We start from the raw sequence: 18450 nt of genomic DNA on the forward strand, positions 1-18450 counted from the left end.
GATGGTATGTAAAAGTATCTCATTGGATTTTTTCTAACTGAGATATAATTGACATAATATAAAATTCACAATTTTAAAGTTTGTACTTCAGTGATTTTTAGTATATTCATTATGTGCAACTACCATCACCACCATATATACACGGAACATTTCTTTTACCCCATACGTATTAGCAACTAGTCCCAATTACCCCTCCTTACATCCCTTGGAAACCATTAACCTATGCTCTGTCTCTATGGATTTGCCTATTCTGAACACTTCATATGAATGGATCACATAATATGTGGCCTTTTTATCTGGCTTCATTTACTTGGCATAATGTTTTCAAGGTTCATCCGTGTTGCAGCATGTAACAATACTTCATTTCTTTTTACGGATGAATAACATTCCATTATATGGATTTACCACATTTTGTTTATTCATTCATCGGTTCATGGACTTTTCAATTGTTTCCACTTTTTGGCAGTTATTAATATTGCTGTTATGAACATTTGAGTAAGTTTTTTGTTTGAACATATGTTTTAAATTCTCTTCATATATATCTAGGCATGGAATTGTTGGGTCATGATGTAATTCTGTGTTTAATTTTGAGGAATTGTCAAACTGTTTTACACAGTGACTACACTATTTTATATTCTTTCCAGCAATGTATGAGGGCTCCAATTTCTCAGCATCTTTTCCAACGCTTGTTATTGTCTTTATTTTTGATAATAGCTATCCTAATAGATGTGAAGTGGTATCACATTGTGGTTTTTATTTGCATTTCCCTAATGGCTAATGATGTCAAGCATTTTTTAAATGTGCTTACTGGTCACTTACATATCTTCTTTGGAGAAATATCTATTCAAATCCTTTACTCATTTTTATATTGGGTTATTTGTCTTCTTGTTTATTGTTGAGTTGTAAGTTTTCTTTATATATTTTGGTCACTTGATACTGATATATAATTTGCAAGTATTTCCTCCCATTCTGTGGGTTGTCTTTTCACTTCCTTGATAGTTTGCTTTGGCACACAAGTTTTTAATATTGATGAAGTCTAATTTACCTATTTTTTCTTTGATTGCTTTTACTTTGGGAGGCATATCTAAGAAAGAGTTGCCTAACTCAAATTGACTCAGATTTGTACCTATGTTTTTTTTCTAAGAGTTTTATAAGCTTTAAATATTACATTTAGGTCTTTGATACATCATAGGTTAAATTTTGTATAGGGCATGAAGTAGGGATCCAAATTCATTCTTTTAAATCTGGATATCCATTTGTGTCAGCATCATTTGTTGAAAATACTATTCTTTCCCACTGATTGATCTTGGCACTCATAAAAAATCAAAATTTATATATTAAAGTCCTAAGCCCCAGTACCTCAGAATGTGACTACATTTGGGTTTTTAAAGAAGTAATTATGTTAAAATGAGGTCTTAGTGTGGGCCTTAAGCCAATATGACTGGTGTCCTTATAAGAAGAGATTTGGATACGGACATACAGAGAGAGAAGACCATGTGATGACATAAGTTGGAGGTGGCCATCTACAAGCCAAGGAGAGCAGCCTCAGAAGAAGTCAATCCTGACAACACCTTTATTTCAGACTCCAAGCATCCAGAATCATGAGAAAATAAACTTTGGTTGTTCAATCCATGCTTTCTCTGATACTTTATTATGGCAAACTAATACAAGTATAAATATATAGATTTATTTATGGACTTTCAACTCTATTCTATCAGTCTATATATCTTTCCTTATTCCCGTACCACACTGTCTTGCTTACTACAACTGTGTAGTAAGTTTTGAAACTGGCAAGTCAGAGTCCCCCAACTTTGTCCTTCGTTTTCAAGATTGTTTGTCTATTTGGAATCCTTTGCTATTCCATAAAAATTTTAGTTTTTACAATATTCTATTATATGTATATACAACATTTTCTCTATCTATTCATTTGTCAATGGAGACTCAGGTTGTTTCCACTCTTTAGCTATTGTGAATAATGCTTCAATGAACATGGAAGAACAAATATATCTACAAGATCTTGTTTTCATGTCTTTTGGACAAATACCCAGAAGTAGGATTGCTGGATCATCTGCTAGTTCTATTTTTATTTTCTTGAGAAACCTCCAGACTGTTTTTCATAGCAGCTGTACCATTCTACATCCTCACCAATCAATTTCTCCATGTCCTCACCAACACTCATTGTTTTCTGTTTCTGTTTCTTTTTTAATATAATGGTCATCCTAACAAGTGTGAGGTGATATCTTGTGGTTTTAATTTGCATTTCCCTGAGGATTATTGATATTGAATATTTTTTCATATAACTGTTGTCCATTTGTATATTTTCTTTGGATAAATGTCTATTTAAGACCTTTGGCCACTTTTCAATTGGGTTATTTGTTTCTCTACTATTGAGTTGTAGGAGTTCTTTATGTATTTCAGATACTAACCTCCCGTCAGATATATAATTTGCAAATATTTTTTCTCATTTCATGGATTGCCACTCTGTTAATTATTTTCTTTGCTGTGCAGAAGCTTTTTAGTTTCATGCACTCCACCTGTCTTATTTTTGCTTTTGTTGCCTGTGCTTTTGATGCCATATCCAAAAAATAATTGCTAAGACCAATGCTACAGAGCTTTTCCCCTTTGTTTCAGAATTTTACAGTTTCAGGACTTATGTTTAAGTCTTTAACCCATTTTGAGATGTGTCTTAGTGCATTTGGGCTGCTATACCAAAATACTACAGGCTGGGTGGCTTATAAGAAACAGAAATTTATTTCTCACAGTTTTAGAGACTAGAAGTCCAAGATCATGGTGCCAGCATGGTGGGATGAGGGCCTCTTCTGGGTTTCAGACTTCTTGTTGTATCCTTACATGGTGGAAGAGGGCAAGGGAGCCCTCTCAGGCCTCCTTTGTAAGGACATTAATCCTATTCCTGAGGATTCCACACTCACGACCTGAGCACTTCCCAAGGTCCAGCTTCCTAATACCATCACACTGGCTATTAGAATTTCAACATATGAATTTTGAGGGGAAACATTCAGTCCATAACATTCTGTCCCTGTTCCCCATCCCCAAAATTCATGTCCTTATCACATGCCATCAATTCAAAAATCTAAATCCAAAGTCTCATCTAAAGCATCTAAATGAGATATGGGTGAGATTCAAGGTAAAATTCATTCTGGGGGAAATTCCTATTCAGCTGTGAACCTATGAAATCAAACAAGTTATGTGCTTCTAAAATACAATGATGAGACAGGCATATGATAGACATTTCCATTCTAAAAGGGAGACATAGGAAAGAAGAAAAGAGAAACAGGTTCAAAGCAAGTCCAAAACCGTAAGGACCACTCAGGCAAACGTACCTTCTGGACACACTTGAGCAGTGGTCCACCACAGTTTTTAGCAGCCCTTCGCCTACAGCTTTGCTGGGCACAGTTCACTCTGCAGCTCTAATGTGTTGGAGTCACATGCCTGCCACTCTCCCATGCTAGAATCACACACACACACAGGTCACCTACCAGTCTGCAGTTGTAGGTATAGCCTAGCCCTAGAGTTCCATTAGGAATTGCCTTAGCAGAGTATGTTTGCAGTAGCCCTCTGACTGGGTCATGCACCTGTGGCTCCAGATGGCTCCATCCTTCAAAATCTAGGTGGAGGTAACCATGATCCAATAGCTTACGCACTCTGTGCACTGGCAGAGATAACACCTCACCTATGAAGCCAAGTTATACCATCTACCTCCAAATGGGTAGATAATTTTAGGACAGGAATGGGAGGAGCAGAGTCGTGAAATCATTCTGCCCGCAGGCCCTTTCACTATGGGCCTATGATGGGAGAGGCAGCACCAGTGGCCTCTGAAATGCCTTTGGGGTTATTTTTCTACTGTCTTAGACAACAGTAGATCCTAATTTCTGTTTAGATGTCTGACTAATCTCCCCATTTTCTTGATGAATAGCACCTGGCTTGCATTGATATGCTGATGCGTACTAATCTTATCAAATTTGGCCACAACCTTTGTGCTCTCTCTTGACAAGCTTTCTAATTCCTTTCAACATGAATAGGGAGATCAGTCTGGGAAGAACCAGCATCTTAATAATATTGAGTCTTCCAATCCGTAAATGTGGTATATATCTCCATTTATTCAGGTCTTCTTTAAGTTTTCTTAGCCATGCCTTGTAGTTTTCAGCGTAGAGATCTTGTATGTCTCTCGTTAAATTTATTCCTAAGGATTTTATGTTTTTGATACTATTGTATACAAAATGGTTTTGTATTTAATTTTCAAATTTTATACAAGTAGTATATAAAAACACATTTGATGTTCTTACATTAACCTTGTATCCTCCAAACTTGCTAAATTTGCTTAATAAGTCTAGTAGTTCTTCTGTAGATTCCTTAGGATTTTCCATGGAAACAATTATGTAATCTGCAGATTAAAACAGCTTAATTTCTTTCTTTATAATATTTGTTCCCTTTATTTTTCCTGCACTATTGCACTATCTAGGATCTCTAGTGAAATTTTTAAAGGTAGTGGTAGAGTGGCATTGTTGCTTTGTTCCCAGTACTAGAGGGAAGCATTGACTAGTTTTGTTTTCCCTATTAAGTTTTTGTTTTCACTACTATCATGTTCATTGTAGATTTTTCATAAATGCCCTTTACCAGCTTGAGGAAGTTCCTTCTATTGGTAATTTGCAAGAGATTTTTTATCATTGGTGGATAGTGAATTTTGTAAAACATTTTATCTACATTTATTGAAATGCTCATGTGCTTTTTCTCCTTTATTCTGTTAATATGGTGAACAAGATTGGTTGATTTTCTAATGTTCAGCCAATGTTGTATTCCTGTGATAAACTCTACTTTGTCACAATGCAAATCCTTCTAATATATTGCTGAATTTGATTTGCTAGTACCGTTTTTTTACAAATGACCAAAACTTTTATGTTAACAGTACACTGAAAAGTTTATATTTACTTCCATATGTTTTGTGAGGAAAATCTCTACTTCTATTTCTATATAGGTGCTCCAAAGAAAACTTACAATTTTGTTAGGTAAAGATGTTTCTAACTTCAAGCTGTATAACGGTTCTAGGTATTTAGACAGAAAAAGAAATTTAAGTAACCTGAGAAACGACCTTTGTGAAAGTCCTGGATCCATTACTTCAACTTTAAACCATTTTTCACCATTATTCACACACTGCCTATGAAGATGAGTCAAATCTCAAACGACCTAATTCCTCCCCCCACTACTCACCAGTCACAACTTTAGAAATCACTGTGGAAATTTAATCTTTAAAATGTAATAAATGAACCTCAACAGTGCTTTTCCTTCTCCTCTTCCCTTTGAAAGCATCGAGAAACCTCATGTTATTATAGACCAAACTCTACTGCCAGCAGTGGATGCCAAGGGGTCACAGAAGCAATGCAGAGGTTTAAGATGTTCTTGGACAAAGTAGTTACTTCTTTCCTTTCAGTTCATCTTTTACCTTCCATAGGACCAGTTCCATGCAGGCAGTTGCATTTTCACTTGAATTGTGACCATCATCCTGAATGATTCTCTGCAGGTAGTCAGCCACTAGACTCTTAAGGGATCTTTTGTGACGTAAACCTAGCCAATGAGAAAACATAACTGTCATGTCCACAACTGAAGTATGAATTAACTTAAGTGCATAGAGACTATGTTCAAAACTATGTCCAATTAGTACAGTGTCAGCACTGAACAGGTTCAACAAGATGGCTTGCACATCATGGATTGAGGTTTTTGTGTTCTTCAAGTCATCTTCAACCACACCAGAGAACCTAGTGTTATAGTCAATGACTTCATCTGGTTTCACAAATGTATCATAGACCACCTGGAGGATCAACCACTGTCACTCGAGTAAGTTCCAAACCTTTGACTGTATAGCACATCTCATAATTCACAGCAAATACACTGTGATACCTGTCGGGGTGTGGGAACTTAACAAAAGTCTTCACAAAGTCCTCTAGGTTTTCTTTTTGATCATGAACGTGAAACTTGGCAACCTGGCACATGGGGGATCCAAGGACACCTTCAAAACAGCTGTACTGCCTTTCTAAGCCACCAAGAATTTTATGACTCAACACTTGGCCAAAGTGATAATGACATTTTTCTACCCTGCTGTGTTTGCCTGTGGAAGTCACGCCATAGATCTTCCCACATCGACAGCACATTCATACTAATATTCTTAGAAGGATCATTTACAAGAATTTTTTGTCATGCCTGAGTTTAAAAGAACACTTCCTGGCTTGTCAGGGTTGGGTTGGGGGTAGTTGTTTCCATGTAACTGTTCTTGTTAGAAGGTAGTCTTTAAGATGTCTGTAGAGAATAATTCCTGTGAGCACATTTTTCTTTTCATTCTTTTTCAATCCAGTTGTCTTTTTGTCGTTACTGCTTCCAGACACATCTTGGCCTCTCAGCTTCTTAAGGATATTTATTGCTATGTTCACATATATATTTTGACTGCCACAGTGTTTGTAAGTGGCCTTTTCTCCTATTTTAGCCTTGTTAAAAGCCTCATCCTCCATTTTATAAAATCTCAAATACTTCTCAAAAAGGAAGGTGGACAGAGCATTATCTTACTTCATCAGGTACTTTGGACAAGGATTCTGATGTTCCTAAAGCCTGCTTTGGATGAGCCAAGTTATATTTCAACATCTTTACAGGAAAAGAAGCAATACTTTTCACAGGAAAGTGTGATCTATTTGGCCTTGCAGTTGGATTTTCCTTTGAAGAACTATATCCACATGAAGGCTGTTTGATGTACATGAATTTTCTCCTGAGGCTTTCCTTTGGATCTGTGAGGCTGGACATGCAAATGTACTTTTCTTCTGTCCTGAAGTGGCAGCAACAAAAGCCTGATCACCTTTAATGGCAGCCATTATCTGCACTGACTGTTGCTGGGCTTGAAGGATTCCAGTGTGACTAATTAGTGGTGGGACTGGTCCCCTGAATGGGCCAGTGATATCTCTACTGATTGGAACATCAAACTTGGCAGTGTGTGCCATTCCTCTTTTTCGTCCAGAAATTTTCTGGTAATACAGCATATCTAATTCTATTTCATTTCCTGAAACCTACTTAGCAGTCTCTCCCTTATGAGCTTTGCTTCGTGTGAACTCACTGAAAATTCGAAGACATTCCTTCATAGTGTCATCAGAATCAGAGGGAGTGTCATTTTCAGTACATTCTATTTCAAAATCAAATTCAACTAATCTGCTGTCTTCAAAAGTAGTGAAGCCCTTACTATCATCTTGTATTCTCAAAACTTTGCCTTTCACACGGTTAGCTTGGTGAATATCACCATTCAGTTTCTTCTTTCTGAGTATCAATTGTTTTTACACATCTTGTGCTCTTTGGATAACTTTCATTATGACTTTCCTTCTGTATTTCTTTGTCATTAAGAGGTGCATAAGATATACTTTCTTCTGAAATACAGACATACTTTTTCTCACTACCAAAGCTTCCCATCTTAGAAATGTGGTTTTTAACAGCACACAAGTTTTGTTACCTTTAATACCTTAATCATTCTTTTGGGAGCAGGCTATTTTCAGGAAAACCTTGTCTCACATTTGTGTCACTCAAGGAGGCCACAGGGTTTTGCACTAGCTCTTCAAGTGCTAAAGTAAACCTGGAGAGCATCTTCTGCTTTTCTTCAACTTCAGTCTTGATTGACTCCATTTCTTCATTGATACTTTCCAATTCTTCCATAGTTGTGCCCATGAATTCAACATGGCTCCTCTGCACCCCAAGCACCTCCAAGCTGCTGCAGCCACCTGCCTCACTCAGTTCCCACCACATTTCCCGGTGTCTGAACTGGCAGTACAAACGCTAGCACCAATGCCCGTGGCTGTCATAAGGACATGGAAAATGGCAAAAGTAACACTTGGAGGGTAGCATGGGCCATTGCTCAAGGCCACCTCCTCTGGCTCTGAAATTGTGCACACTGATGGCAAAACCAGGTGAAGGTGAAAACCTGCCCTGCTGATTTTCTAGTACTTTAAGTATTTTTGCATCTATGATCATGAGTGAGATACACATCTAATTTTCTTGCAATAATTTTACCTGATTTTGGTATTAGGGTTATGCAATCTCATAAAACAATTAAAGAGTTGTTCCTCCCTCCCCTATTCTCTGAAGGAGTTTGTGTAATATTGGTGTTATTTCTTTCTGAAATGTTTGAAAAAATTCAAAATCATCTAGACTTGTAGTTTGCTTTCTGAGATAAATGTTGATCTTTTTTTCATTCAATTTATTCTGAATTGACAATACATTTCAATTTAAATATTATTCATGTATTTCTTCATTTCTGAGAAATTCTCTTCTTTTTAAAAGTTATTGCTTCACATCCATTTTATCTGTCTTCATTTTTAGGAATCGCTATTTTAAAAAGTTTGAACCCATAGGAGCACCTCAATACATAAGGCAACTGCTAACAGCTATAAAAGAAGAAATCAACAGTAATACAATAATAGTGGGACACTTTAACAACTCATTTACACCAACGGACAGATCATCCAAACAGAAAATTAATAAGGAAACACGAGCTTTAAATGATACAATAGACCAGATAGATTTAATTGATATTTATAGGACATTCCATCCAAAAACAGCAGAATACACTTTCTTCTCAAGTGTGCATGGAACATTCTCCAGGATAGATAACATCTTGGGTCACAAATCAAGCCTCAGTAAATTTAAGAAAATTGAAATCATATCAAGAATCTTTTCTGACCACAACACTATGAGATTAGAAATCAATTACAAGGGAAAAAAAACAACACACAAACACATGGATGCTAAACAATACGTTACTAAATAACCAAGAGATCACTGAAGAAACCAAAGAGGAAATCAAAAAATACCTAGAGACAAATGACAATGAAAACACGATGATCCAAAACCTGTGAGATGGAGCAAAAGCAGTTCTAAGAGGGAAATATATAGCAATAAAAGCCTACCTCAAGAACCAAGAAAAATCTCAAGTAAACAATCTAACCTAACACCTAAAGGAGCTAGAGGAAGAAGAACAAACAAAATCCAAAGTTAGTAGAAGGAAAGAAATCATAAAGATCAGAGCAGAAATAAATGAAATAGAAACAAAGAAAACAATAGCAAAGATCAATAAAATTAAAAGCTGGTTCTTTGAGAAGATAAACAAAATTGATAAACCATTAGCCAGACTCGTCAAGAAAAAGAGGGAGAGGACCCAAATAAATAAAATTAGAAATGAAAATGGAGAAGTTACAACAGACACCACAGAGATACAAAGCATCCTAATAGACTACTACAAGCAACTCTATGCCAATAAAATGGACAACCTGGAAGAAACGGACAAGTTCTGAGAAAGGTATAACCTCCGAAGTCTGAACCAGGAAGAAATAGAAAATATGAACAGACCAATCACAAGTACTGAAATTGAAATGTGATTTAAAATCTTCCAACAGGGCTTCCCTGGTGGTGCAGTGGTTGAGAGTCCGCCTGCCGATGCAGGGGACACGGGTTCATGCCCTGGTCCGGGAAGATCCCACATGCTGCGGAGCAGCTGGGCCCATGACCCATGGCCACTGAGCCTGCGCGTCCGGAGCCTGTGCTCTGCAACGGGAGAGGCCACAAGAGTGAGAGACCCACGTACCGCAAAAAAAAAAAATCTTCCAACAAACAAAAATCCAGGACCAGATGGCTTCACCGGTCAATTCTATCAAACATTTAGAGAAGAGCTAACACCCATCCTTCTCAAACTCTTCAAAAAAATTGCAGGGGAAGGAAAACTCCCAAACTCATTCTATGACCTCACAATCACCCTGATACCAAAACCAGACAAAGATACTACAAAGAAAGAAAATTACAGACCAACATCACTGATGAATATAGTTGCAAAAATCCACAACAAAATACTAGCAAACAGAATCCAACAACACATTAAAAGGATCATACACCATGATCAAGTGGGATTTATCCCAGGGATGCAGGTATTCTTCAATATACCCAAATCAATCAATGTGATACACCGCATTAACAAACTGAACAATAAAACCCATATGATCATCTCAATACATGCAGAAAAAGCTTTTGACAAAATTCAACACCCATTTATAATTAAAAAATTCTCCAGAAAGTGGGGATAGAGGGAACCTACCTCAACATAATAAAGGCCATATACGACAAACCCACATCAAACATCATTCTCATTGATGAAAAACTGAAACATTCCTCTAAGACCAAGAAGAAGACAAGGATGTCCACTCTCACCACTCTTATTCAACATAGATTTGAAAGTCCTAGCCATGGCAATCAGAGAAGAAAAAGAAAGAAAAGGGGGGAGGAGTTTCAAGATGGCAGAAGAGTAAGACACGGAGATCACCTACCTCTCCACAAATACATCAGAAAAACATCTACATGTGGAACAGCTCCTACAGAACATCTACTGAACACTGGCAGAAGACCTCAGACCTCCCAAAAGGCAAGAAACTCCACACGTACTCCCCACGTAGGACAAAAGAAAAAAGAAATAACAGAGACAAAAGAATAGGGATGGGGCCTTCCCCTCTGGGAGGGAGCTGGGAAGGAGTGAAGGTTTCCACACACTAGGAAGCACTTCGCGGGTGGAGACTGTCGGTGGTGGAGGGGGGGGCTTCAGGGCCACGGAGGAAAGCACAGCAAAAGGGGTGCAGAGGGCAAAGCAGAGAGACTCCCGCACAGATGATCAGAGCCGACCAGCAATCACTAGCCCAAGAGGCTTGTCTGCTCACCCGCCGGGGCGGGCGGGTGCTGAGACCTGAGGCTCCAGCTTCGGAGGTCAGATCCCAGGGACAGGACTGGCATTGGCTGCGTGAACACAGCCTGAAGGGAGCAAGTGCGCCACAAATAGCCGGGAGCCAGGAGGGTGCCTGGGCAAAAGTCTGCATGTGCCGAAGAGGCAAGAGACTTTTTCTTTTCTCTTTGTTTCTTGGTGCCCAAGGAGAGGAGATTAACAGTGCCGCTTTAAGGAGTTCCAGAGACAGGTGCGAGCCATGGCTATCAGAGTGGACCACAGAGACAGGCATGAGACACTAAGGCTGCTACTGCCACCACCAAGAAGCCTGTGGGCAAGCACAGGTCACTATCCACACCTCCTTTCCTGGGAGCCTGTGCAGCCCGCCACTGCCAGGGTCCCGTGATCCAGGGACAAATTCCCTGGGAAAACACACGGTGCACAGCAGGCTGGTGCAACGTTATGGTGGCCTCTGCGGCCACAGGCTCACCCCACACTCTGTACTCCTCCCTCCCCCAGGCCCGAGAGAGCCAGAGCCCCTGAATCAGCTGCTCCTTTAACCCTGTCCTGTCTGAGTGAAGAACAGACGTCCTCCAGCAACCTACATGCAGAGGCGGGTCCAAATCCAAAGCTAAAACCCAGGAGTTGTGTGAACAAAGAAGAGAAAGGGAAATTTCTCCCAGCAGCCTCAGGAGCAGCGGATTAAATCTCCACAATCAACTTGATGTACCCTGCATCTGCGGAATGCCTGAATAGACAACAAATCATCCCAAATTCAGGAGGTGGATTTTGGGAGCAGAAGTATATATACATATATTTTTTCCCTTTTTCTCTTTCTGTGAGTATGTATATGCTTCTGTGTGTGATTTTATCTGTATAGCTTTGCTTTTACCATTTGTCCTAGGGTTCTGTCTGTCCGTTGTTTTGTTGTTGTTGTTTTAATTTAAATTTTTTTCTTAATTATTTTTTTATTTTAATAAATTTATTTTCTTTTATTTATTTTCTTTTATTTTTTCTTCCTTCTTTCTTTCTTTCTTTCTATTTTTTCTCAATTTTATTCTGAGCCATGAGGAAGAAGGGCTCTTGGTGCTCCAGGCAGGCTTCAAGGCTGTACCTCTGAGGTGGGAGAGCCAACTTCAGGACACTGGTCCACAAGGGAACTCCCAGCTCCACATAATATCAAACGGCAAAAATCTCCCAGAGATCTCCATCTCAACAACAACACCCAGCTTCACTCAATGACCAGCAAGCTACAGTGCTGGACACCCTATGCCAAACAACTAGAAAGACAGGAACACAACCCCATCCATTAGCAGAGAGGCTGCCTAAATCATAAGTCCACAGACATCCCAAAACACACCACCAGAGGTGGATCTCCCAACAGAAAGACAAGATCCAGCCTCATTCACCAGAACACAGGCACAAGATCCCTCCACCAGGAAGCCTACAAAACACACTGAACCACCCTTAGCCACCAGGAACAGACACCAAAAACAATGGCAACGAAGAACCTGAAGCCTGCAGAAAGGAGACCCCAAACATGGTAGAGTTAAGCAAAATGAGAAGACAGAGAAATACACAGCAGGTGAAGGAGCGAGGAAAAAGCCCACCAAACCTAACAGATGAAAAGGAAATAGTCTACCTGAAAAAGAATTCAGAGTAATGATAGTAAAGATGATCCAAAATCTTGGAAATAGAATAGAGAAAATACAAGAAATGATTAACAAGGACCTAGAAGAGCTAAAGAGCAAACAAACAGTGATGAACAACACAATAAATGAAATTAAAAATTCTCTAGAAGGGGTCAATAGCAGAATAACTGAGGCAGAAGAACGGATAAGTGACATGGAAGATAAAATAGTGGAAATAACTACTGCAGAGCAGAATAAAGAAAAAAAGAATAAAAAGAATTGAGGACAGTCTCACAGACCACTGGGACAACATTAAATACACAAACATTCGAATTATAGGGGTCCCAGAAGAAAAAGAAAGGGACTGAAAAAATATTCGAAGAGATTATAGTTGAAAACTTCCCTAATATGGGAAAGGAAATAATTAATCAAGTGCAGGAAGCACAGAGAGTCCCATACAGGACAAATCCAAGGAGAAAGATGCCAAGACACAAATTAATCAAGCTATCAAAAATTAAATACAAAGAAAAAATATTAAAAGCAGCAAGGGTAAAACAACAAAAAACACACAAGGGAATCCCCATGAGGTTAACTTCTGATCTTTCAGCAGAAACTCTGCAAGCCAGAAGGGAGTGAAAGGACATATTGAAAGTGATGAAGGAGAAAAATCTATAATCAAGATTGCGCTACAGTGCAAGGATATCATTCACATTTGATGGAGAAATTAAAACATTACAGACAAGCAAAAGCTAAGAGAATTCGGCAACACCAAAGCAACTTAACAACAAATACTGAAGAAATTTCTCTAGGCAGGAAACACAAGAGAAAGAAAAGACCTACAATAACAAATAAAAAACAATTAAGAAAATGGTAATAGAGACATACATATCAATAATTACATTAAAAGTAAATGGATTAAATGCTCCAACCAACAGACATAGACTGGATGAATGGATACAAAAAGAAGACCCGTATATATGCTGTCTAGAAGAGACCCACTTCAGACCTAGGGACACATACACACTGAAAGTGAGGGGATTGAAAAAGATATTCCATGCAAATGGAAATCAAAAGAATGCTGGAGTAGCAATTCTCAGATCAGACAAAACAGACTTTAAAATAAAGACTATTGCAAGAGACAAAGAAGGACACTACATAATGATCAAGGGATAGATCAAAGAAGAAGATATAACAATTGCAAATATTTATGCACCCAACATAGGAGAACCTCAATACAAAAGGCAAATACTAACAGCCATAAAAGGGGAAATTGACAGTAACACAATCATAGTTGGGGACTATAACACCCCACTTTCACCAATGGACAGATCATCCAAAATGAAAATAAATAAGGAAACACAGGCTTTAAATGATACATTAAACAAGATGGACTTAATTGATATTTATCGGACATTCCATCCAAAAACAACAGAATACACTTTCTTCTCAAGTGCTCATGGAACATTCTCCAGGATAGATCATATCTTGGGTCACAAATCATGCCTTGGTATATTTAAGAAATTTGAAATTGTATCAAGTAGGTTTTCCAACCACGAAGCATTGAGAGTAGATATCAATTACAGGAAAAAAAAACTTAAAACATACAAACCCATCGCAGCTAAACAATACATTACTTAATAACCAAGAGACGACTGAAGAAATCAAAGAGGAAATCAAAAAATACCTAGAAACAAATGACAATGAAAACACGATGCTCCAAAACCTATGGGATGCAGCAAACGCAATTCTAAGAGGGAAGTTTAAAGCAATACAAGCCTACATTAAAAAAACAAGAAACATCTCAAATAAAAAACCTAACCTTGCACCTAAAGCAATTAGAGAAAGAAGAACAAAAAAAACCCAAAGTTAGCAGAAGGAAAGAAATCATAAAGATCAGATCAGGAAGAAATGAAAAAGAAGTGAAAGAAACGATAGCAAAGATCAATAAAACTAAAAGCTGGTTCTTTGAGAAGATAAACAAAATTGATAAACCTTTAGCCATACTCATCAAGAAAAAAAAGGAGAAGACTCAAATCAATAGAATTAGAAATGAAAAGGGAGAAGTAACAACTGACACTGCAGAAATACAAAGGATCATGAGAGATTACCACAAGCAAATCTAAGCCAATGAAATGGACAGCTGGGAAGAAATGGACAAATCTTGGAAAGCACAACCTTCTGAGACTGAACCAGGAAGAAATAGAAAATATGAACAGACCAATCACAAGCACTGAAATTGAAACTGTGATTAAAAATCTTCAAACAAACAAAAGCCCAGGACCAAATGGCTTCACAGGCAAATTCTATCAAACATTTAGAGAAGAGCTAACACCTATCCTTCTCAAACTCTTCCAAAATATAGCAGAGGGAGGAACACTGTCAAATTCATTCTATGTGGCCACCGTCAACCTGATACCAAAACCAGGCAAAGATGTCACAAAGAAAAAAACTACAGGCCAATATCACTGATGAACATAGATGCAAATATGCTCAACAAACTACTAGCAAACAGAATCCAACAGCACATTAAAAAGATCATAAAACATGATAAAGTGAGGTTTATCCCAGGAATGCAAGGATTCTTCAATATACACAAAGCAATCAATTTGATACACCATATTAGAACTTAAAGGAGAAAAACCATATGATCATCTCAATAGATGCAGAGAAAGCTTGCGACAAAATTTAACACCCTTTTATGATAAAAAGCATCCAGAATGTAGGCATAGAGGCAACTTTCGTCAACATAATAAAGGCCATATATGACAATCCCACAGCCAACATTGTCCTCAATGGTGAAAAACTGAAACCATTCCCACTAAATCAGGAACAAGACAAGGTTGCCCACGCTCACCATTATTATTCAACATCGTTTTCGAAGTTTTAGCAACAGCAATCAGAGAAGAAAAAGAAAAAAAAGGAATCCAAATCGGAAAAGGAGAAGTACAGCTGTCACTGCACGTGACAGTTTTCAATAAAGAGATAATCCTAAAGATGCTACCAGAAAACTACTAGACCTAATCAATGAATTTGGTAAAGTAGCAGGATACAACACTAATGCAGAGAAATCTCTCACATTCCTATACATTAATGATGAAAAATCTGAAACAGAAATTAAGAAAACATTCCCATTTACCATTGCAACAAAAAGAATAAAATATCTAGGAATAAACCTAACTAAGGAGACAAAAGACCTGTATGCAGAAAATTATAACACTGATGAAAGAAATTAAAGATGACACAAACAAATGGAGAGATACACACTATTCTTGGATTGGAAGAACCAACATTGTGAAAATGACTCTGCTACCCAAAACAATCTACAGATTCAATACAATCCCTATCAAACTACCACTGGCATTTTTAAGAGAATTAGAACAAAAGATTTCACAATTTGTAAGGAAACACAAAAGATGCCGAATAGCCAAAGCCATCTTGAGAAAGAAAAACGGAGCTGGAGGAATGAGGCTCCCTGACTTCAGACTATCCTACAAAGCTACAGTAATCAAGGCAGTATGCTACTGGCACAAAAACAAATATATAGATCAATGGAACAGGATAGCAAGCTCAGAGATAAACCCCCACACATATGGTCACCTTATCTCTGATAAAGGAGGCAACAATATACAGTGGAGAAAACACAGCCTCTTCAATAAGTGGTGCTGGGAAAACTGGACAGGTACATGTAAAAGTATGAAATTAGCACACTCCCTAACACCATACACAAAAATAAACTCAAAAGGAATTAAAGACCTAAATGTAAGGCCAGACACTATCAACTTGTTAGAGGGAAACATAGGCAGAACACTCTATGACATAAATCACAGCAAGATCCTTTTTGAACCACCTCCTAGAGGAATGGAAATAAAAACAAAAATAAACAAATGGGACCTAATGAAACTTAAAAGCTTTTGTACAGCAAGAGAAACCATAAACAAGACCAAAAGACAACCCTCAGAATGGGAGAAAATATTTGCAAATGAAGCAACTGACAATGTAGTAATATCTCCAAAATTTACAAGCAGCTCATGCAGCTGAATATGAAAGAAAACAAACAACCCAATCCAACAATGGGCAGAAGACCTACACAAACATTTCTGCAAAGAATATGTACAGACTGCCAAAATACCCATGAAAGAATGCTCAATATCATTAATCATTAGAGAAATGTAAATCAAAACTACAATGAGATATCATCTCACACCGCTCAGAATGGACATCATCCAAAATTCTAGAAACAATAAATGCTGGAGAGAGTGTGGAGAAAAGGGAACCCACTTGCACTGTTGGTGGGAATGTAAACTGATACAGCCACTATGGAGAACAGTATGGAGGTTCCCTAAAAAACTACGAATAGAACTACCATACGACCTAGGAATCCCACTACTGGTCATATACCCTGAGAAAAGCATAATTCAAGAAGAGTCATGTACCAAAATATTCACTGCAGCTCTATTTACAATAGCCAGGACATGGAAGCAACATAAGTGTCCATCAACAGATGAATGGGTAAAGAAGATGACTCTCATATATACAATGGAATATTACTCAGCCATAAAATGAAACGAAATTGAGTTATTTGTAGTGAGGTGGATCGAACTAGAGGCTGTTATACAGAGTGAAGTAAGTCAGAAAGAAAAAAACAAATACCATATGCTAACACATATATATGGAATCTAAAAAAAAAAGGTCATGAATAACCTAGATGCAAGATGGGAATAAAGACACAGACCTACTGGAGAATGGATTTGAGGATACGGGGGGGAAGGGTAAGCTGTGACCAAGTGAGCAAGAGGCATGAACATATATACACTACCAAACGTAAAGTAGATAGCTAGTGAGAAACAGCCGCATAGCACAAGGAGATCAGCTCCGTGCTTTGTGACTGCCTGGAGGGGTGGGATAGGGACGGTGGGAGGGAGGGAGACACAAGAGGGAAGAGATATGGGAACATATGTATAACTGAATCACTTTGTTAGAAAGCGGAAACTAACACACTATGGTAAAACAATTATATTCCAATAAATATGTCAAAAAAAAGAAACAAAAGGAACCCAAATTGCAAAAGAAGAAGTAAAACTGTCACTGTTTGTAGAGGACATGATACTATATGTAGATAATCCTAAAGATGCCACGAGAAAGCTAGTAGAGCTAATCAGTGAATTTGGTAAAGTTGCAGGATATAAAGTTAATATACAGAAATCTCTAGCATTCCTATACACTAATGATGAAAAATCTGAAAGAGAAATTAATGAAACACTCCCATTTACCACTGCAACACAAAGAATAAAAATATCTAGGAATAAACCTACCTAAGGAGACAAAAGACCTGTATGCAGAAAATTAAAGAACACTGATGAAAGAAATTAAAGATAATACAAATAGATGGAGAGATATACCATGTTCTTGGATTGGAAGAATCAACATTGTGAAAATGACTATACTACCCAAAGCAATCTACAGATTCAATGCAATCTTTATCAAATTATCAATGGCATTTTTTTACATTAGTAGAACAAAAAATCTTAAAATTTGTATGGAGACAAAAAAGACCCCGAAATAGCCAAAGCAGTCTTGAGGGAAAAAAAAACGGAGCAGGAGGAATCAGACTTCCTGACTTCAGACAATACTACAAACCTACAGTAATCAAGACAGTATGGTAATGGCACAATAACAGAAATATAAATCAATGGAACAAGATAGAAAGCCCATAGATAAACCCACGCACCTATGGTCAAATAATCTGTGACAAAGGAGGCAAGGATATACAAGGGAGAAAACACTCACTTCAATAAGTGGTGCTGGGAAAACTGGACAGCTACACGGAAAAGAATGAAATTAGAACACTCCCTAACACAATACACAAAAATAAACTAAAAATTTATTAGAGACACTATAAAGCACTTAGAGGAAAATATAGGAAGAACACACTTTCTTTTTTTACATCTTTATTGGAGTATAATTGCTTTACAATGGTGTGTTAGTTTCTGCTTTATAACAAAGTGAATCAGTTATACATAAACTTATGTTCCCATATCTCTTCCCTCTTACGTCTCCCTTCCTCCCACCCTCCCTATC

General features: G+C 37.8%; 1 protein-coding gene across 4 annotated transcripts in view; it reads right to left on the minus strand.

The window, feature by feature from the left end:
- YIPF6 (Yip1 domain family member 6) overlaps positions 1–18450 on the minus strand; it is an 87647-nt gene that overhangs the window by 21276 nt on the left and 47921 nt on the right. For 3 of the 4 annotated variants that reach the window (XM_067723418.1, XM_067723417.1, XM_067723414.1), the window contains exon 7: positions 5459–5580. The exons of the other annotated variant lie outside the window; for it this stretch is intronic. In XM_067723418.1, coding sequence (XP_067579519.1) covers positions 5459–5580 — 122 coding nt within the window. The remainder of the gene's footprint in view (positions 1–5458; positions 5581–18450) is intronic. 4 annotated transcript variants of the gene reach the window in all.

This window comes from Pseudorca crassidens, chromosome X (assembly GCF_039906515.1).
Source record: "Pseudorca crassidens isolate mPseCra1 chromosome X, mPseCra1.hap1, whole genome shotgun sequence".
In the NCBI taxonomy this organism is placed as follows: Eukaryota; Metazoa; Chordata; class Mammalia; order Artiodactyla; family Delphinidae; genus Pseudorca; species Pseudorca crassidens.